This window comes from Sapajus apella, unplaced genomic scaffold (assembly GCF_009761245.1).
Source record: "Sapajus apella isolate SASKATOON/1434 unplaced genomic scaffold, GSC_monkey_1.0 scaffold78, whole genome shotgun sequence".
Lineage (NCBI taxonomy): Eukaryota > Metazoa > Chordata > Mammalia > Primates > Cebidae > Sapajus > Sapajus apella.
This window is the reverse complement of record NW_022437018.1, coordinates 5,311,400-5,333,870: the sequence shown is the minus strand read 5'-3', so window position 1 is coordinate 5,333,870 and position 22,471 is coordinate 5,311,400. Positions and strand designations below refer to the sequence as shown.

At 37.2% G+C, this 22,471-nt stretch overlaps 1 protein-coding gene across 8 annotated transcripts in view; it reads left to right on the top strand.

Annotated features, from left to right (window-relative positions):
- JMJD1C (jumonji domain containing 1C) overlaps positions 1-22,471 on the top strand; it is a 352,145-nt gene that overhangs the window by 245,933 nt on the left and 83,741 nt on the right. For 5 of the 8 annotated variants that reach the window (XM_032252654.1, XM_032252661.1, XM_032252658.1 and 2 more), the window contains exon 3: positions 7,714-7,827. In XM_032252654.1, coding sequence (XP_032108545.1) covers positions 7,714-7,827 — 114 coding nt within the window. Of the gene's footprint in view, positions 1-2,465; positions 3,850-7,713; positions 7,828-22,471 lie in introns of those variants that run through there. The other 3 variants (XM_032252659.1, XM_032252657.1, XM_032252655.1) reach the window with 2 other exon arrangements.

Here is a 22,471-nt window from a genome sequence, read left to right as displayed (position 1 = left end):
TTTTTTTTTTTTTTTTTTTTTTTTTTTTTTTTTTTTTTTTTTTTTTTTTTTTTTTTTTTTTTTTTTTTTCCTTTTCTTTTTTGAGACTGAGTCTCTGTCGCCCAGGCCAGAGTGCAGTGGTACGATCTCAGCTCACTGCAGCCTCAGACCTCCTGCCTCAGCCTCCAGAGTAGCTAGGACTACAGGTGCAACACCATGCCCTGGCTAGTTTTTGTATTTTTAGTAGAAACAGGATTTGCCATGTTGGCCAGGCTGTTTTCAAACTCTCGACCTCAAGTGATCCACCTGCCACTGCTCCTAGCCTCTTTTTAGTAGTTAACCTGATAATTTCTGTGAAATGAAAGTGATACTTCTGGAGGAGATATAAAGGGATTATGTATGTGGTATGAATAAAAAATCAGTATGAAGACAAAGTTAGCAGAGCATGGTGGCACATGCTTGTAATCCCAGCTACTCAGGAGGCTGAGGCAGGAGGATTGCTTGAATCCGGGAAGCAGACATTGCAGTGAGCTGAGATTGCACCATTGCACTCCCACCTGGGGAAGAAGAGTAAAAATCAGTCTCAAAAATAATTAAAAAATAAATCAATATGAATTGTTAGATTTACTGAAATTGAGATTTCTCCATGGGGATACATTTATAATAAAAGACTATTACATCTGGGTATTGTGGCTTACGCCTGTAATCCCAGCACTTTGGGAGGCCAAGACCAGTGGATCACTTAAGGCCAGGAGTTCAAGTCCAGCCTGGTCAACATGGTGACACCCCTATCTCTATGAAAAATACAAAAATTAGCTGGGTGTGGTGGTACGTGCCTGTAGTCCCAGCTACTCTGGAGGAGGAGAAATGCTTGAATCTCCCTGGAGGCAGAGGTTGCAGTGAGCCTAGATCGGGAGACTGCACTCCAGCCTGGGCAACTGTGAGATTCTGTCTCCCGAGAGAGAGAAAGAAAGAGGAGACTATTTACATACATTCTTTAAAAATAGATTAAATATTTTCTTGCACTTACGAGTATATTTTTAAAGTTTCAGTGCATGCTACCATATATAATTCCTCTATTTCATCATGTAGTGTCTGCAATAAAACAATTTCAATTAAATTTTAATACAGAAACATGGTTGACCGAGTATATGACCACCTTTCCTTCTGTAAGTCAGAAAATTACAGATTTTCGCTGGATGCTCTAAAGGTTAAAATTTAATTATACTGACAAATTAACAGATATTACCTGATGTTTTACATAGAGCCACAAATTTCTATTCCATTCCATCTCTGCTCCTTGATTTGTCGAGTAGTTTGCCTAAGTTAGTTTCACATTATCACATACGTCTTTGCTATGAAATCAGGAATTACTATAAGGCCTGGCAAGGTGACTCATGCTTGAAATACCAGCACTTTGGGAAACTGAGGCAGATGGATTGCTTGAGTTCAGAAGTTCAAGACCATCCTGGGTAACCTGGTGAAACCCTGTCTCTACAGAAAATACAAACAGCTAGGCATGGTGGTGCCCACCTGTAGTCCCATCTACACGGGAGGCTGAGGTGGGAGGATCGCTTGAGCCTGGGAGCCAGAGATTGCAGTGAGCCAAGATCATGCCACTGTACTACAGCCTTGGCAACAGAGCTAAATCCTATCTTTAAAAAAAAAAAAAAAAAAAAAAAGGCCAGACACAGTGGCTCATACCTATAATCCCAGCACTTTGGGAAGCCGAGGTGGTCAATCACCTGAGGTCAGGAGTTCAGAGACCAGCCTGGTCAACATGGTGAAACCCTGTGGCTACTAACAATACAAAAATTTGCTGGGCTTGGTAGCACACCCCTGTAATACCAGCTTCTCAGGAGGCTGAGGCAGGAGAATCACTTGAACCCAGGAGGTGGAGGTTGCAGTGAGTTGAGATCATGCCACTACACTCCAGCCTGGGTGACAGAGCAAGACTACTTCCCCCTAAAAAGCGAAATAGAGAACTTACTATTAAAGCATTCTTTGTCCGGTAGAAATAAACTGTGAGCTTACATGTGTGATTTGTTTTTTTGTTTGTTTGTTTGTTTGTTTTGTTTTGTTTTTTTTTGTTTTTTGAGATGGAGTTTTGCTCTTGTTGCCCAGGCTGGAGTGCAGTGGCGTGATCTCACCTCACCGCAACCACCACCTCCCAGGTTCAAGCAATTTCCCTTCCTCAACTTCCCAAGTAGCTGGGACTATAAGCATGTGACACCATGCCCAGCTAAGTTTTTGTATTTTAGCAGAGAACGGGGTTTCATCATGTTGGCCAGGATGATCTTGATCTCCTGACCTCATGATCCACCCACCTAGGCCTCCCAAAGTGCTGGGATTATAGGCGTAAGCCAGCCTCGTGTGATTTTAAATTAAGTCATTCCATCAATACAGTATTGTATTTAACCTAGCATATCAAAATATTATTTTAACAAATCAAAATAACTTTTTCATGAGATACAGCTTACATTTTTTTTAAAATATTCAATGTGTATTTTATACATACAGCACACATGTCAATTCTGATTAACCATATTCAGGTGCTCATTTGCCACATACGTCAGTCACTACCATTTTGGACAACATCGGACAGCAGAACTCTAGAATTAAGATGGATGTTAAGAGACTATACTACTCATAAAAAAAAACTCATACTACTCATTAAAAAAAAAAGGCTATATTGTATAACACACTTGATAAATATATTTTATGCTTTCAAATTTTAAGTATCTTAGAACTGTCTAAGTTAAATTGTTTTTTCTAATGAGTGAAAATGGTTGAGGAGTATTTTCAAATCTACCAAAATAGATATTACCAGTTTTTCTTTTGAGTAAAATGCCTCTGAGGTCGTTGTGATTATTGTCTAAAAACATTTTAAATTGATTTATTTTGAAGTTTTAAATATTTTCAAGGCAAAATGGTTATATTAAAAAAATAAATCCGTGCCTAAAAACATACAAAGTACATTTGATGCTTTATTTTTGCCAACTTGAAAGATAGTCACGTTATTTCTTTTCTGCACTTTCTCACCTTGGTAAATCTGGAAAGCAAAAACGTACTATTTGCATTTGCTTTATGAAGGAGACAGTAAACTTGAGCTTTCAGTCTCGCCACTAGTCTGTCTTTGTCTGTTGTTAAAATTATGAGCCAGTCTCTATGGCCGCAGCCAAATGAGTAATCACCAGTAATGTGACTCGTGCTGGAAGTGACTCCATCAGCACCTGTGACGGGGGATTAGTTACAGTTTACAGAGCACCGCCTCTTCCCTTCTCTCAGTGTGCCCTAAGCCAAGTACTCGTTCTCATTTGGGTGTCTGCACTGTTGGAAGCTACTGCACTGTGTTTCCACGCAGACAGAGTACAGTGGGAAAGGCTTTCTCCAGCTGATGGATGGCTGTTCTCTTTATTTGGAGTATCTTACTGGTTATATAAGCGACCTCGGGAGAAATTATCCTGACCCAGATCGGAGGATGCAGTAGTGCTTCAGCTGCAGGATTTCTCAGTCGTTAACACCACAGCGCTGATGACAAAGAGCGAGTTGTAATCCTCATCACTGCCAGGGCTGAGCCAGAGCAGACAGAAAATCGTCATTTGCTCGTCGGAGACTTGTTAGGTTACAGCTCCTGCTTCGTTCTGTGGTCTTGGCTTTTCTTCCTATACAATGACGCCGCTGCAAGTGAGCTCAGAAATGCTTGGTTTGAGAGCCATTTGCCTGTGATTTTTGAAGACTAAAGAAGTATTTACACTAGATAAATACTCTTCAAGAACAAAATGGAAATTTCAGCAATACTTACTGACCTTTAAAGCCTTGTTGTGGATTTCTGAGATTTAAAGATACTTTAAAATTCTCAAGAACAAAGTACGGTTTGTATTTTTCTGCTTCCTTTTTCTTTTGTCTTAATTTACATTTGGTTTTTCTTCTCAGCCTGAGGAATTAAGGTCACTGCCTTTTATAGATCTGGCCTCAGTGTTTTTAGTTTTAAGAATTTTAAACTTTTATTTGTTTAAAAATGTTTATTGTGTCTATAGTAATTTAATAATTATAAATGTTAATTTAAAAACTAGAGTATTATGGCAGAAGTGCTTCAAATTAGGGTTTTCAGACTAGTGTTTCAAGAGAAGGGTGGTATTTATTTTGTGAGGTATTTTTTTCCTTTTGGTTATTCCCTTCCCCACCCCCAACTTGTTTTCTAACAGTATCGTGTTTTTCAATAGACCTGCTTGGGTGGGAATTTGGACTTTGTTCTTTCAAGTCACTGCAGTCTTTTTTTTTTTTTTTTTTTTTTTGGTAGACTAAATCTTCTAAAACTTCTGAAATGTTGCTCAGGTTGTTATCTTCCTTAGTATTTACCTTTGGTGAGCTTTATATTAGTATTTTTGCAGTTAATAAGCCTGATTTTTAAAAACTTGGAATCGTTAACTGTTCACCAGAGATTGTTAGAAACTAAGACTGCAGACATAAGCTCCTTGAATTTCCTGTTAAATGTGAAACGGTGAGCTTTAACATCGTTCGTTTGAGCAGCTGAGTTGTGTTTAAGAGCTGTAGCTGATTTATTTTAAAAATGTTTTTCGGGGAGGGCTCATCTGTTCGCCTCTTCCTCATGTGAATGGAATGTGGTGCAGCATGGAGCCCCAAACAGGATACAGTTGTTCTAAGCATTCTTCCTATAGTTTGGTAGGCCCTACTAGAAATGCAGACTCTCAACTATATTTATTTGGGCCGTAGACTATTTTTAAAGTATGTTTAACACTGATAAATGACCTTAGAAAACACCCTCAATCCATTAATAAAATTGAAAAAGTGTTTTGTTTCAACTGAACATTTAGTGTGTTTACAGTATTTAAATAATAGCCTTGTGATTAGGGCCATATTCTGCTGTGACTTTCATCAGATGTCAGCTCATTGCTTCCCTTTAGACTGTGGAAGTTCCTCATAGAATGTTCATCTTTAGAGTGTTTAATTAGTTATGCATGAGTTCTAGTGTCTTTACATTCCAGTGAACCTAGACCCATGAACTATTTACTACAAATTCATCATGCCAGCCATAGGATCCATTTGTTTTTATTTAAATATGTTTATTATTTTAAAACTTATATTTCTTTGAAATACATTAAACTAATACAAAAATTAACAATAGTTACATGATTGGTTTGTCAGTTAAAGAAACCAAGGTGTATTTTAATATCATTTCATATGTTGTTTGCCTTTCATTTTTCCTTAAAGTAGAGCAGTCACACATATTCACTGTTGCTCATTTAATAAATATTGAAACATTTCTTTAACAAATACTATGAAAGTATTTATCAGTACTTTTTATTTGCTATTTAAGAAGCGTGATATACTTTGGACCTCCATTTGTAAATGATTATAAGTACTCATGTCCTTGTAAGAGTATTCAATTTTGATCATTGTCAACTAGTTTTCTTACATTTCTGGTAGCCAAATTTTACTTGGCTTTCAATGAGGTATTTTAAAATGTGACAATTTTTTTTTAACTTTGAAATCTTTTTTTTTTCTAATTAACTTAGGATAATTTAAATTATAGGTTGGCTTGTTGAAATTTACCCTTAGAACTCTACCTTGAAAAGCAGAGCTCTATTCAGAAGAATGTTTTTCATATTATAAAATGACTAGGACTCATAGGAAATGCAAGCCACCTGTATTATTTGCGTAAGAAAGAGGCACTCCAAAAGGAGAACTTTACTTCTTTTTCAAATCCTACTTAATTGAATTGTATCTTTAGCCACTTAGATAATACCTTTTGTGGACCTTTTTGTTAACCTTCATGGGTTGACCTGACATGGTATTGTTTGAAAAGAAATAGATCATTTGATAATGTTCAAGGATTAAAAGTCCTCTTGAGAACATGGCAGTGTTTTCTAGTTTACTTAAAAACTAAACTGACAGAGATATAATATGAAAAAACATTTTTTACAGTAGATCAGCGGAATAATATTTCTGTTCATGTTACATATTTCATGTCAATCGATCACATAGTGGTGGACACTTTTAAAGCCTAAATACAATGAATGCTCTTAAATTTATTATAAACTTTTTGTCACTTGTTAAGTAAAATAATAAATATGATTTTATGAAATCCTATAGGATTTTATGTAACTAGAAGTGTTAAATGAGAACCCTAAAAAGAAATAGGTAAATAATTGAGGATTTCTATTTTGAAAATGTGATTTCTCACCCAAATACAGATACTTTTGATGATAATACGGTGCTTAATAGGTTAGCCTAGGATATAGGAGAGAAGATGTTACTGCGATTAGATTTTCTGATCTTAAATAGTGAAAAGTGAGAATGAATGTAAGATAACTTTTTTCGTGTTATTTTAATTAAGAAAAAAATATTATTTGTAACTTTATGATGTAGACAGTGTGGAAATAAGTCTTGCTTAAATTTTATATTAAATTTTTGACTTTGAAACATTGTTACAGATTGCAGTGAGTCAACCTGAAATTCTTCTTAGGAATTTCTTAAATATAGAAATTAACTCCCTAAAAGCCACTCCAAACCGAAGATCTTGAGTTTCTCCCTGGAGTATGTTTATTGTTATTAAGATGTTATGTATTTTTAAAGACATAATAAGAGAAAGGGGAAACAGTGATTTTGAAACACCTGGGAATTTGTGCTGTCTACATGAAAAGCTTCGTTTTGTGTGGAAATGGTAACACAAATCACCCTGTAGCTAGAAAGATTTCTTCATGAGATATAAGTAACTTATTAAGAAACTGAGTTAGCTATTGATACCATTTTCTGAACTTTTTTTCCCAATTGTCTAAAAAAAATTTTTTATAGTAAAGTCACTCTGTTTTTAAAATGGTATAATTTTGTTTTCATTTTCAAGTTTTTAGGATAGTACATGAATATAAGACACTTGTTTTTTATTTAATATTGATCTACTTTGAAAATGAGTGTGATAGTCATAAAGAAATGTATACAAGTCATCCCTATTTCCTTCCTCCCTCTTTCTCCCCTGGCTCCGTCCCTGTCACCCCCACCCAACATATGAGTAAAATCCCATATGTGAAAGGTGTCTTCTTAAAGGAATCAAATGACCTTGGATTGACTTTTTTTAAAAGAAGTAGTGGAAATCTGTACCTGACTGCAAATAGGGTTTTGTGTAGTACTTCCTACTGACCTCTTTCTCTTCTCCCTTCCTCCATGCTGCTCTCATCAAAGCTGCAGGATTTTTATTTGTGCTTGGTGCAGGGGCGGGGGTGGGAGTAAAAGGGGTGGAGTTAAAAGACCAGATGCTTCCTGATCCTTTAAAATCTGCTTAATGTGAATGAGCTAGATCAAAATTGTAAATTGAAAAAATAACTACTCTCTAATAAGAAATAATACAGTTTTAAAAAAAGACAGGGGTAAATATGCTATCCAACCTAGTTTACTGTTTCAAAAGCAATTTCTCTTTTTAAACAGACATTTTTACACACGTGCATATATTATTGCATCCCTTTTAAAAAGTAAATAGCTGGGACTCAGTATACTCAAATATGTTCATATCATATATAGATCTAGTTTGTTCCTTTAAAATAAACACAAATATCCTACGATGTAGATAAAAGCTTTAGTTTATGATATGAGAATTAATATTAATTGGCATTCTAAGTCTGTAGTGATAATGACATTGATACTTGATATGTATTCCTTCATATTTTCAGGATACCACCCAGAAAATTATCATTAGAAATTTTTTTGTCTTGGCAGACTTTCAAACCTCTGGTTGAAAGAAGTATACCCAGTTCAGTCACTGCAGTAGAATTCCTTGTAGATAAGCAACTGGAGTTTTTAACTGAAGATAGTGCCTTTCAGCCCTACCAGGTAAGAAATTTTAGATTACTTTTAAAATTTTTAACTTAATTAAACTTTGGTGATATTCAGACATTCTTTAAACAGTATTCTTTAAGTATCATTTTGTCTAACTTCTAGTGGGAAAAACCCAATGAATGCAGTCAATTTTTCTTATAGGATAAACGATTTATTTATTCAATTAACAATATATACTGAAAACCTACCATGAGCCAGGCAGTGTTATGTTGCTAGGAATACAGAAGTAAGCAAAATAAAGTATGACATTCTAAATAATAGTCATTATTAGAAAATAATTGGTTAAATATTAGTATAAATTGTCTTCAACTCTAAAGGTTAAGAATTGGGTCATGAATATAATTAAATGAGATGAGTGTTTATGTGTACTTATCAGTTTAGCATAATAGTTCATTTTTTTAAAGGGGATTTTTTTTTTAGGTTGTCATTAATTGAAATATTTTATTTATAAATTTAGTTCTCCATTATTGTAATTTAACTACAAATACATTCATTTATTTTTTTTAAAGTCCCACCCACCCCCAACAAATACATTTAATTAGGAAAACATTTTCAAGTTGACTACTAGATTTTAATTGTGTGAAGAAACTCGTCAAAAGTAATAAGCTAAGTATTTTTTAGGATTTTCTATTGAAAGTATCAGTTAATTTTTTCAGGTATAAGTAAAACTCACAGAAGTTTGTGTGTGTGTGTGTGTGTGTGTGTGTGTGTGTGTGTGGTTTTTTCCTTTTTCTCTCTCCAAGATGGAGTCTCACTTTTTCACCCAGGCTGGAGTACAGTGTCACAATCTTGGCTCCCTGCAACCTCCACTCCTGGGTTCAAGCAATTCTCATGCCGCAGCCTCTTGAGCAGCTGGGATGTCAGGTGCGCACCACTGCGCCCAGCTAATTTTTGTATTTTTAGTAGAGAGGGGGTTTCACCATGTTGGCCAGACTGATCTCCAACTCTTGACCTCAAGTGATCTGCCCGCCTTGGCCTCCCAAAGTGTTGGGATTACAGGCGTGAGCCACCGTGCCCATCCTTCGTTTGTATGTTTAGATCTTAGGTTGAATTAAATGTATGTATTATAAGTTTCTTATATTCAGATGTTTTAAAATAATACAGTAATTACATTGAAAGGAAGGATGCACGAACTAGTTTAAATTTTTCCTAATGGAGTAAAAAGTTAATACTATTTCAGACTTGTTACTCTTTTTCAAAAATTAAATGTAGAGCTATTATTTCCATGGAGAGAAGAAGAGCTTGTGTTAATGAGCAGTGATTTGTTGTACATGGAATTCTAATACTTAGGGAATTAGGATAATTCTATTAGGTCCACCAAAATGAGATGATAGTTCATTTAGTGTAAACATTATTTCCTGTTTTGAAGTCTATATAGAAGTGCTTTTGTCTCTCCATTTGATTTTTCTTATTTCTTTAAAGGGCCTAGTTTTTTTGTATTGTTAGCTTTTGTTCTTTGTTTATAATATTTATTTCATAGCAAATCTCAGTTTAATAGTGAAGGTGTTAGAGCTTTTCCACTGGAGTTTTATTTTGTTTTTAATTGTGAATACCATTTAGCTTACTATAGACCTTTTCATTTCTCCCAGTCAGAGGGATTTAGAGTAGGTGAATCTGGGTGAAATCAAAGGAACCTCCCAAGTCTTAATGTTTTAATTCTGTGATTGTATTATTAGCACTTTTGGAAGTTTCAGCTTGGATTTGGTTTAGAACAGTAAAAATTGTCATGCAGAAATTACTTTTGTAAATAAACTCTTGCCAGGTGGCCTAAAACTCGACATGTTTTTGAAAATTACAATGATTGAAAGAATGTGCTAGGGGGAGCATGGGGGAGGTACTCTAACTTTGCAAAACAGTTTGAGAGGCCTAAGAGCTAAAGTCTTACAATGTTTGGTGAATTGTATGATTGTCTCTGTTAGTAAGCTATTTAATCTGCTCTGCTAGTATATATACTAAGTCACCCTTCTTGCCTGAAAGGATACCGTATCTTCCAGTGGTAAAGTGATTGACTTGACATTTTAACCATTGTATTTCTAAAAATGTGAATTCTGAGTTCAAAGAAATCAGAAGGAATTAACATAAGATCATTTGATTTAGGATCTAGCATACCTTAGTTTTAGAATTTCTTACAAATTTTAGACTAAGTACTGGTTTATGGTAGTTTTCTGTGTGTATTTTTTTTCTTTTTTCTCTTTTCTTTTTCTTTCTTTTTTTTTTTTTTAATAGAGACTGGGTTTCACCATGTTGGCCAGGTTAGCCTTGAACTTCCAACCTCAAGTGATCCTCTCCCTTGGTCTCCCAAAGTGCTGGGATTACAGGTGTGAGCCACCGCACCTGGCTGTGCATTTTTTATAGTTAGGGTTTTTTAATAAGATCAGGTTATAAATATATTTTCTCCTGTGTGTAAATGATAGACATTTATTTATTTATTTTATTTTATTTTAATTTGAGATGGAGTCTTGCTCTGTCTCCCAGGCTGGACTGGAGTGCAGTGGTGTGATCTCTGCTGACTACAACCTCTACCTCCCAGGTTCAAGTGATTCTCCTGCCTCAGCCTTCTGAGTAGCTAGGACTACGGGTGCGTGCCACCACGTCCACCTAATATTTTGTATTTTTAGTAGAGACAAGGTTTCACCGGGTTAGCTAGGATGGTCTACGTCTCTTGACCTCATGATCTGCCCGCCTCAGCCTCCAAAGTGCTGGGATTACAAGCGTGAGCCACCACGCCCAACTGATAAATATTTATTTTATCATTTTGAATGAAAATTTACTACAGATACCTAAGATGGTTAAATTTATTTATTTAAATAAATTTGTGAAATACAGAAATGTTTTAGAAAGAAGAAAAACAATTAGAGTTCATGTAATTAGAGTGGCTTTGATTATTTTTTTTTTATTTTTTTTTTTATTTGTAGTTTCACGCATGTTACCCAGGCTGGAGTGCAATGGCGCGATCTCGGCTCACCGCAACCTCCGCCTCCTGGGTTCAGGCAATTCTCCTGCCTCAGCCTCCTGAGTAGCTGGGATTACAGGCACGCACCACCATGCCCAGCTAATTTTTTGTATTTTTAGTAGAGACGGGGTTTCACCATGTTGACCAGGATGGTCTCGATCTCTTGACCTCGTGATCCACCCGCCTCGGCCTCCCAAAGTGCTGGGATTACAGGCTTGAGCCACCGCGCCCGGCCTTTTGATTATTTTTAACCAGTTGTCCAAGCAGTACATTAAATTCCTTGGCTTCTTAAAATGGCAGCTGTTACTGGCATAGATTTTGTAAATAGTGCCTTGACCTATGTCAGCCTTAGGTAACCCTCTGTAAGTTAAAGGGAGTTAGATACACTTGAATAAGCTTTTTAATTGAGCTTGTTTCTTTTTCATTTTTTAAAATTTCATGAGGCAGTTTCTTTTGAATATGGATGCTAATTATCCTTTATAAACTTTTTGAGTAGGTGGGGGAAAATTCTCTTCTTTGGACATGGCCTTTTTGTATGTTGTTTTTCAGCCTAGAGTGGTAGGTACACACACGTTTTAAAAATTTCCACAAATGATGATTTGCTGTGAATCTAATTAATGTTTTCTTTGGGAATTCTCAATCCACCACCTTTCTTCTTGATTTCTCAGCATTTTATTCAGTAGCAGTATGTTTTTCTTTAGTTTCCTTTGCAGTTGCACAGCCTTAGTTTTCATTAAATCAGAAAGATAAAGTAAGGTAATGGTTAGGAAACAGATGAGTCCAGATTAATACAGGCCCTTTCACTTCTAAGTCATTGGTTTGAATCCTACTCTATTCTCTGAATGATTTCAATGTATTTAATGTGAGATAGCAAGTATTAAGTTAGTTAACCTGGTCAGCTTTCTTTTTTTTAATTTGAGACAGGGTCTTGCTCTGTCGCCCAGGCTGGAGTGCTGTGGCAAGATCTCAGCTCACTGCAACCTCCCCTTCCCAGGTTTAAGCGATTCTCCCTGCCTCAGCCCCCCAAGTAGCTGGGATTACAGGTGTGTGCCACCACACCTGGCCTATTTTTGTATTTTCAGAAGAAACAGGGTTTCACCATATTGACCAGGCTGGTCTAGAACTCCTGACCTCAGGTAATCCACCTGCCTTGGCCTCCCAAAGTTGCTGGGATTAGAGGTGTGAGCCACCGCACCCGGCCCTGGTCAGCTTTGTAGGTGACATTTAGTTGAGTATTCCAGGGTGCAATCATTATAGGTTATAGTTTGTAGTATTTTGGAAAAAAACATGACTAAAAAGAGAAATTGAACGAACATTTTCAGACAGTATAATGGATATATATTAATTAGGTTACTGAAGCAGCATGCTGTGGTATTGTTACGTGTCTTTTTCCTTCCCTGTGCACACAAACAAGTTTCTGCTTCCTCCTTTTAGGTTTCCTGATCATGGCTGGCTACACTTAACTTTCTTTGAAGTAGAGGGGGAAGGAAATAGGGAGAGGAAGTAGTGGGGAAATCTGCAGATTGTACTATGACTTTTAGTTGGCTGGGAAGGAGGAGAAAATAAATTATTGCTTTTTAAAGATACTTTTAATAGTTTTTTTTTGTTGTTACTGTAATTCCGTGGTATTGTTGCTTTACTTTAGAGCATGATTATAGGTGTTCAAAAAAACTGCCCATAAAATTTTGATTGCAGTTTTGATCACATTCACATACAAATTTTGATAATGAAATGGAATATTTAACTTTTAGCATGATTTTGAAATCATTTTATCCTGAATTTTGGCTACTGACCATGCACACACCTGAGTTTTCAGGTTTGGGTTGCTTCATAGAGGATGTGGAAGAGATTGTTTCTTACCTGAAAGTTGTACATGATTCATATCAATTAATCTGGTTTGGTATGGCTTGTTAGTCCGGTATTTTTTAGGCATCACAATCCTCTTTGCTTTTAAATGTAATAAATAAAACAAAGGTCACTACTTAAAACTGTTAGAGATTTGATGCTGAACGTGCTTGTCCAAAATTATACCCCGTATTTCTCTTATAGTATATTAAAATTTATTGTAGTAATGCGATGTTTTCCCTAAAATAAGGTAGAATCATAAATCCTAGACCTAAAGGAATGATCCCATTAGAAGTTCTGTATCCCAGCTACTTGGGAGATTTGAGGCAGAAGAATCACTTGAACCCAGGAGGGTAGGTTGTGGAGCCGAGATTGCGCCATTGCAGTCCAGGCTGGGCAACAAGAGCGAAACTCCATCTCAAAAAAAAAAGTTCTATATCATAATGAGCTGATAAAAGTTTAGAGATAAGACTATTGATACTACAGTTCTATCATTGTAGAATATAGACATTGAACTACAGTACTTTACTAACTACTAGATACAATACTATTGTGCTGTGAATTGCCGGTTGAAGGGAATTGGTTAGAACAAACCTGAGTATTTTCTTAGTACTTAGACTAAAGATTGCTTAAAGACTTAACCAGAGAAGAGTCATACATTATCTAGTAAATCAATGTGTCTGGACTGTGCCAGATTGTTTATCTGTTTCTGTAGTGTTTCAATGATAAAGTTGTTTTTCCAGTTTGAGTTCACTGGAACTCATAATTCTTTCACGATTGATCATATAAATTTATTGGCTGTGGTTTCTGAATATTCCTAAGGTAATTGTTTGCTCAACACATCTGGTTTACTAAAAATAGTTCAAACAGTTGCCCAGGATAAGTTAGTAGTTTAGGAAGTGGAGTGTACCAGAGACAAGTATTTTTTTTTTCTCCTAAATTTGTGTTATTGTCCTGTGGCATTTGGAATTGCTTCACAACCAGGATAGGAATAATGGTAGTGAGGTGAAATTTTAGCCCTCAGTCAGCCAACGTGTACAATTTAACCAGTTGTTTGGTTGTTACTAGAGAAATGTTATACTCTGTTGAATTAAATATTTGACGTAAGTGGTTCATTCTCAAAGTTTGAAATCTTGTTGATAGAAGTTTGTTTATAAGCAGATTTATTTCTCAGGGTAATATGATATCACTAATAGTTTGCAGAAATCAGTAAACAGAACGTCCTGTTACAGTTACTTTGTATGGTGGGGAAGGGACTTGACTTTTTTAAACTTTTCTTTACCTTCACTTCAGGTTATAGTACAGACATATCACTTTAGATTATTTTAAAACTGTAACATTTCTATAATATGAATGGGAATTTGACCTGGTACGGTACTTATTAGTATACTTATGTAATTATTTTTGTCCTACAATTCCTTTCAGATTTGTTCTTTTCCTGGTATCATGTCACTGGTCTAGCATTACTTCTTATCAGTTTCACAGCTCCCTGCTGGTTGCTTAATGATTTTTAAAAGTTGATAAAAGTCTCTGGGTGTGGTGGCTCACACCTATAATCCCAGCACTTTGGGAGGCTGTGGTGGGCAGATCACCTGAGGTCGGGAGTTCAAGACCAGCCTGACCAACCTGGAGAAACCCCATCTCTGCAAAAAAAGTTTTTTTTTTAAATTAGCCGGATGTGGTGGCAATTGCCTATAATCCCAGCTTCTCAGGAGGCTGAGGCAGGAGAATTGCTCGATCAGGAGGCGGAGGTTGCAGTAAGCAAAGATTGTACCATTGCATTCCAGCCTGGGCCATACGAGCGAAACTCTGTCTTAAAAAGAAAAGTTAATAAAAGTTGTGTAAGTAATGATCTTTATTTTATTTTCAAGGAGTTTATAATCTATAATAAGACCTAACATAAAAAATGATTTCCTGGCCTTCAGCCTGGAAAGCTGTCAGCCCCTGAGGCTCTCAGCTCGATAGGCTGCTGGCCCTTAAAAAAAAAATTCCTTGAAGTAGGCTGGATTTAAGGAGCCTAAAGTAAAAACATCAGAAATAAAAAGATAGGAGAGTCAGTAGAGACTGAAAACTTAGAGTTTCACTTGAGTGAAGATGGAAGTGAAAGTGTGAGGTGGGGTTGGTGGGGTGGGTTGTGTTGGTGGTGGTAGTGGTAATTCAGACATTTGCCAGGAGGGACAGCTTAGTTTAGTAAGTAATGACAAGGTAGATGGGGGGACAGTAGAATGTCAGCCTAGCTAAAGAAGAGAGTTTATGAATAGAATTAATACTGGATATACATGGTGTGGGGTCAGATAAAAGAGGAAAAAGGTCATTAAGCACAGTTCTCAGGAGGGTAACAAAATTACCTGTGTAACAATGGCATTTTGGTTATTATAAATATCAGAAGCAGCTAATAGATTGTGTCTTCTCTAGAGCCTTTTGTCGTACAGATTCATTGTAGCACAATGGTTGAGAGCATGAATTTTGACATCAGTTCAAGCAAACTTAGTTTCAAACCTTAGCTTTACTATTTGCTAGCTATTTGACATTGGGAAAGTCTCAACTGCTCTTGAATAAGTGGTTTCCTCGTTTATAAGTATAAACTGCCTCAGGGTTATTAGGAAGATTAAATGAAATGATACATTTAAAGAGTTTATAATACAGAAACTCCTCAATAAAAGACATGTTGTAAGTCTGTCTCCCCACTCTCCCCCTTTTTTTTTAGACAGAGTTTTGCTCTTGTTGCCCAGGCTAGAGTGCAATGGTGCCTTCTCAGCTTACTGCAACCTCCACCTCCTGGGTTCAAGTGATTCTCCTGCCTCAGCCTCCCAAGTAGCTGGGATTACAGACACGCACCAGCACGCCTGGCTAATTTTGTATTTTTATCAGAGATGAGATTTCTCCATATTGGTCAGGCTGGTCTTTAACTCCCAACCTCAGGTGATCTGCCCACCTTGGCCTCCCAAAGTGCTGGGATCATAGGCCTGAGCCACCGCGTCCGGCCAAATTTCCCTTTTCATAGACGGTATCTTAAACCTTTTTGGTAGATATTTGAAACTTCTTTCTCTTCCTACCATTCACGTACTCATTGGCTATTTCTCTGCCACCATCTGCTGCTTACTTTTAACAGTCTTTTTTACTAGTCTTCCCTAGAACTCTTAGCATTTTTTCTCCAGCTGGTGCTAAACAAACTTTTTCAGCTCTCAGTATAACCCATTGTCAGTGTATAATAGAACATGTTTTGTAGCAGTGTTTTTTTCTTCTCCGTTTTTGAAGAATAAGTAGGTAAGATTTCATTATGACTTCTTAAAATATTATTTTAAGAAAATGATATTAGAAAATATGACTATAAAACTGTATTGTGATGTTATCCTTTAGAGGACACCCTTACCTTTTTTCCACAGGGAAAGTCATGTATTCTACTTGTTGCTGATAGTTATTTTTCTCTCAGAAAGTAGAAGTGATATTCAGTAAGGTACAAAATTTTTCCTTGTCTCTGGGAAGACGCTTTGTAGCTGTAATACTAAGGTCTGGAAGTCCTCTAAGCATTAAGTAAAAGAGTTGGACTAAATGACCTTTGTAGCAGTGAGTACACTAGCTCTATGAACTTATTAAAGGTGGAAAAACAACATCACTTTTCTTGTCAACATTAAACTAATCAAGCCCTAAATTATTTTAGTCTTTAGGATAAGACTCATTCAACCTAAAGCTAGGTTTGTCTTAGAAGAACTTTTCATTTAGAGTGCCAGATACAAATCAGATGTTCTGCAGAATTGAAAAACCAGGATCATTTGGATTAATAGTACTTACTCAGCACTTTCCAATTTTTTTTTTTTTTTTTTGAAGTGAAGTCTCGGTCTGTCACCCAGGCTGGAGTACAGTGGCACAATCTTGGCTCACTGCAAACCTCTGCCTCCCTGGTTCAAGTGATTCTCCCACCTCAGCCTCCTCAGTAGTTGGGAGTACAGGCTTGAGCCACCACACCCAGCTAAATTTTGTATTTTGAGTGGAGACATGGTTTCACCAGTGTTGGCCAGGATGGTGTTGAACACCTAACCTCAAGTCATCTTCCCACCTCAGCCTCCCAAAGTGTTGGGATTACAGATGTGAGCCAGTGTGTCTGGCTATTATTCTCTTTTTCTGTATCTGTTTCTGGATTATGTTTTGGCTGACGTCTAACACATTCCTAGTTATTCCCTGAGTTTTCATGTATATCTCCCTTTCCATTTCACTTTGCCTTCATTTTAACATTTGATTGAAATTTAGAGGTGCGTTGTTGACATAAAATCAGTAAAATGAGAACAGTTATAGCATATATACTGTGCCAAGAGTATTAAAAATATGTAATTATTAACTGACTACTGGGAGATGATTGGCTTGGTAGGATGAGCATCCATGGGCAGGCATAGCCTGGGGGTGGTCTAGGAGATGAGGCCAGAACAGGAAACAGCTATTTTGTAATATTTGGCTTTATTCCATTTCAAGTCAAAAGTGACAGCTTGCAATAGTAAAGCAAAGCTGAAGCCTCGATAGTAGGATGGACAAGAAAAGGGGAACCAGCAGCTAAAGCAGAGTCAGTATACTTCCTTGTTTTTTAAAAATTATTTTTAATATAAAGTTGGTATATCATGTTTTAATATTCAGTAATTTTGCTCTGTATTCTAAGTATTCCATTACCTACCTCTATGATTTTATGTAGCTATAATTTCAAAAAATAGTAACGAAACATGCTTATTAAACATCCCATAAATTATTCTAGTGCGTACCTGCTATTAAAAAAAAAAAAAAAGGGCCGGGCCTGGTGGCTTATGCCTGTAATCCTAGTACTTTGGGAGGCCGAGGTGGGTGGATCACCTGAGGTCAGGAGTTCAAGACCAGCCTGACCATCATGGTGAAACCCCATCTTTTTTTTAAAAAAAAAAAAAAAGGCTCTTGATTTGTAAAAATTGGTTGCCAAACTTGATGTGTTGAAAATACATCGTTGGAGTTTGAGAACATGTTATTTTGACTGAAATTTGGCCCAAGTATGAGCTATTCTGCAATATTCAGATTAAAAACATTCATAAGTGACTGCAGTAGTTCTTTCCTGGTCCCAAATCTGCTATGATCATATGCTGAAAAATCTGCCAGTCTCCTTTTAAATTTCTTGTGACTGCTGCCATGAATTTAAAGTATATGAAATTATGCTTGTAGACTCTAAGTTATCACTAGTTGCCATTGAAAAAGATTTTCTGGTTTCCTTTCTCTAAACAAAGTAAGATAATAAGATCGATTTATTCCTTTTCTTAATTGCATAATCTTACTAAAGCACGGTCATATTATTTAAAATTTCAGAATTATAGTTTTATTCCTCAGTATAACAGTAATTTATTAGAATTAGAATTTAATTTTGGAAATTTGATAATTCTTAAAATATTTTCATGTGCATTATTTTAGTTCTTATGGTAGCTTTATGAGGAAAATGTATTGTTTTCTTAATTTGCGTAGTGCTTTCAGGATATATATTAATTTATTAATCCACACAGCTCTGAGAAGTCTAACTTAAAAATGAGATGGAAGCAAACATAGAAACTATGTAAACTAGATTAAATTTTAAAAGGGTGTGGATATTGGATAATACAGCAGGCAATGTCATGGTACATCCATAGCAAGAAAGTACAGTTAAACTTTACTCAGACTGGAATTGGGAACTAGAAAGTCAGATACTCAAGTCACATATTCCCTTTTCACCCTTCCCCAGAATCTCCTTTCTTTAACAGATTTATTCTGCTAACTCATAGATATTGCTTCTCATAACAAGTTTCCATGTGACTTATGTGTGTCAGTATCAATTCACCTACATGTCCCTCGTCCTTTACAAGACCTTTTAGCTTTCTATAATTTTACAGATAGATGGTGTAAGGGAATGAAAAGCTGAAAGGAAAAGCAGAAAGAAATACAAGTAAGGATGAGAATATATGGTAGTAATTTTCTATGGAAGGCAAAGAAAGTGAGGTTTAGCTCAGTTGTGACTTGGCATCTAGGTTTACACATCTTGTGATAGTCACAAAAGAACCTGGGTTGGGTGTGGTGGCTCACACCTGTAATCCTAACACTTTGGGAGGCCAAGGAGGGAGGATTGCTTGAACCCAGGAATTTGAGACTGTGTAACATGGGAGAACCCCTCTCTACAAACAAATGAAATTAGCTGGGCATGGTGTTGCACATGTGTAGTCCCAGATACTTGGGAGGCTAAGGCAGGAGGATTGCTTGAGCCCAGGAGGTTGAAGCTGCAGTGAGCCATGATCTCGTCTCACTGCACTTGGGCCTGGGTGACAGAGTGAGACCCTATCTTGTAAAAAAAAAAAAAAAACAGAGAGAGCTTGTGAGGCATAGTAACACACACTTGTAATCCCAGCACTTAGGGAGGCTCAGGTGGGCGGATCACTTGAGCTCAGGAGCTCAAGACCAGCCTGGGCAGCATGGCAAAACTGTCTCAACCAGTACCAAAAAAAACAAAACAAAGACTTTTGCTGGGTACCTGTAGTCCCAGCTTCTTGGGAGGCAGGGTATGGAAGGATTGCTTATGCCTGGGAGGTTAAGGCTGCAATGAGCTGAGGTCTGCCATTGCAGTCTAGTCTGGGTGACAGAGTGATACCCTGTCTCAAAACACACACACACACACACACACACACACACACACACACACACACAGAGAGAGAGAGAGAGAGAGAGATAGAGAGAGAGAGAGAGAGAGAGAACCTGAACCCGAACCCCAAATTTTAGATTCTAAGATAGTACTTCTTTCATACTGTTTGTTTGTTTGTTTGAGACAGAGGTTCACCCTTACTGCCCAGGCCAGAGTACAATGGCGTGATCTCAGCTCACTGCACCTTCCACCTAATAGAGACAAGGTTTCTCCATGTTGGTCCGGCTAGTCTCAAACTCGACCTCAGGTGATCCGCTTGCCTCAGCCTCCCAAGTGCTGGAATTACAGGCATGAGCCACCTCGCCCGCCAACACGCTGCCTGCCTTTGTGAGCCATCCAGTGGGAAGTGTCTCCTATTTACACATCATTCTCTTTTGTGCGAGACTTTTTCTTACAGTTAATATGTTTTCTAAGTAAAAGACTAAGTTTTCCTGAATTTTATTGCCCTAGACTTTACACACTGGCATCAAGCTACACCCCAAATCTGTGCATTATTTTCAGATTAATTTGTTTCCTCGGCAGAGAATCCGTATTAAGATGTTTTCTAGACTGGGCGCTGTGGCTCACACCTGTAATCCCAACACTTTGGGAAGCTGAGGCGGGTGGACCACCTGAGGTTGGGAGTTCAAGACCAGCCTGACCAACGGAGAAACCCCTCCTCTACTAAAAATACAAAATTAGCCGGGCATATGCCTGTAATCCCAGTTACATGGGAGGCTGTGGCAAGAGAATCAGTTGAACCTGTGAGGCAGAGGTTGCAGTGAGCCAAGATCATGCCATTGCACACCAGCCTGGGCAACAAGAGCAAAACTCTGTCTCAAAAAAAAAAAAAAAAAAAATTACGTAAGTCAAGGGAATAAGCGGAATGCCTGTTGAATGGGTCATTTCCATAAACTGTAACCATACTATCTTCCTGGAAAGTTGGAATGGTGACTAGATAGAGAACCTTTTTAACCATATTTAATTTGGTCCGCCATTGGCTGGTCTCACCCTCATTGAGTAGAGGAATAGTAAGCATTTGTTAAAAAGAAGCCAACAGTGAAACTTAAAATTTTAACCATTTGCCGGGCATGGTGGCTCACACCTGTAATCCCAACACTTCGGGAGGCTGAGGCGGGGGGAGGCCAGGAGGGAGTTGGAGAGCAGTCTGACCAACATGGAGAAACCCTGTCTCTACTAAAAATACAGAATTAGCTGGGCATGGTTGTGCATGCCTGTAATCCCAGCTACTCGAGAGGCTGAAGCAGGAGAATAGCTTGAACCCGGGAGGTGGAGGTTGGGGTAAGCCAAGATGGTGCCATTCCTCTCCAGCCTGGGCAACAAGAGCGAAACTCCATCTCAAAAAAAAAAAAAAGAAAATTAACCATTTAAGTTTACAATTCAGTGGCATTATGTGCATTCACAATATTGTGCAACAATTACCACTGTCCATTTCCAGAACTTTGTCATCATCCCAAACAGAAACTCTATATTCATCAAACAGTAACTTCTCATTTCCCAATCCTGCCCTCCCTTAACTCCTGGTAAACATTCTGTTTTCCTTTGTATATGAATTTACCTATTTTAGGTACCAGACATAAGTGGAATCATGTAATGTTCAGTCTTTTGTAACTGGCTTGTCTTACCATAGTGTTTTCAGGTTTCATCCATGTTGTAGCACGTGTTAGAATTTATTTTTTTATGGCTGAATAATATTCCTTTGTATGTGTAAGCCACATTTTAAAATTCATCCCTCTGTTGATGTATTCCAACCTTTGACAATTGTGTGAATAATGCTGTTATAAACAGTGGTATACAAGTATCTGAGTTCTTCCTTTTCCGTTGTTTTGGTTACATACCAAGGAGTAGATTGCTGGGTCATATGGTAATTCCATGTTTAGTTTTTTGAGGAACAGCCAAACTTTTTTACAATGGAAAACCATTTTTTGTTCTCGCTAACAACACACGGGTTCCAGTTTCTTCCACAGCCGCACCAGTACGTGTTGTTTTTCATTTCCTTGATAATAGCCATGCTAATGGTTGTGAAGTGGTATGTCATTGTGGTTTTGATTTGCTTTTCCCTATTGATTAGTAATGTTGAACGTATTTTCCTGTGCTTTTTGGTTATATCTTTGAAGAAATGTCCATTCAAGTCCTTTTCCCATTTTATCATTTGACTGGGTTTTTTTGTTGGTGAGTTGGAGTTCTTTATATATTCTGGATTTCCATCCTTTATCAGGAATATGCTTTGGAAGTATTTTCTCCCATTCTGTGGATTGTCCTTGTCTCTCTTTTCATAGTGTTCTTTAACGTACAATTTTTTTTTTTTTAATGTGACGTCTAGTGTATCTACTTTGGTTGTCTGTGCTTTTGGGTTATATCCAAGAAATTACTGCCAAATCTAGTGTCATGAAGATTTTCCCTTGTGTTTTTCTCAAAGAGTTTTATAGTTTTAGTTTTTTCTTTTAGGTCTTTGATCCATTTTGAGGGGTTTTTTTTGTTTTTTGTTTTGACAAAGTATTGCTCTGTTGCCCAGGCTGCAGTACAGTGGCGCAATCTCAGCTCACTGCAGCCTGTGCCTCCTGGGTTCAAGCAGTTCTGCCTCAGACTCCTGAGTAGCTGGATTACAGGTGCCTGCCACCATGCTTGGCCAACTTTTTTGTATTTTTAATACAGATGGGGTTTCACCATGTTGGCCAGGCTGGTCTCAAACTCCTAACCTCAAGTGATCCATCCACCTCAGCCTCCCAAAGTGTTGGGATTACAGGCGTGAGCCACCACGCCTGGCCTCATTTTTTAAAAATATGGTGTAATCTAAGGGTTCAGTTTCTTTGTTCTGCATGTGAATATCTAGTTTCTCTAGCACCACTTCTTGAAAAGTTTTTTCCACATTGAGTGCTCTTCCCACCCTTGAAATCAGTTGACCATTTGTGTAACAGTTTACTTCTGTGCTCTCTATTCTGTTCCCTTGGTCTATATATCTGTTCTTATGCAAGTATCACACTGGTTTGATTACATGGGGTACTTTTTTTTCTTTTCACGTTTCTACAGCTGAATAATTTGTTCAAATAATTGCTCACCCTAAGATAAATCATTAAAGTTTACTATTTTGTTTTGTTGAAATTTTTTGACGTCTTGGGTATCGATGTCTTGAGTATAACTCCTGCCTTGTAAATTATTAGGCATAACAC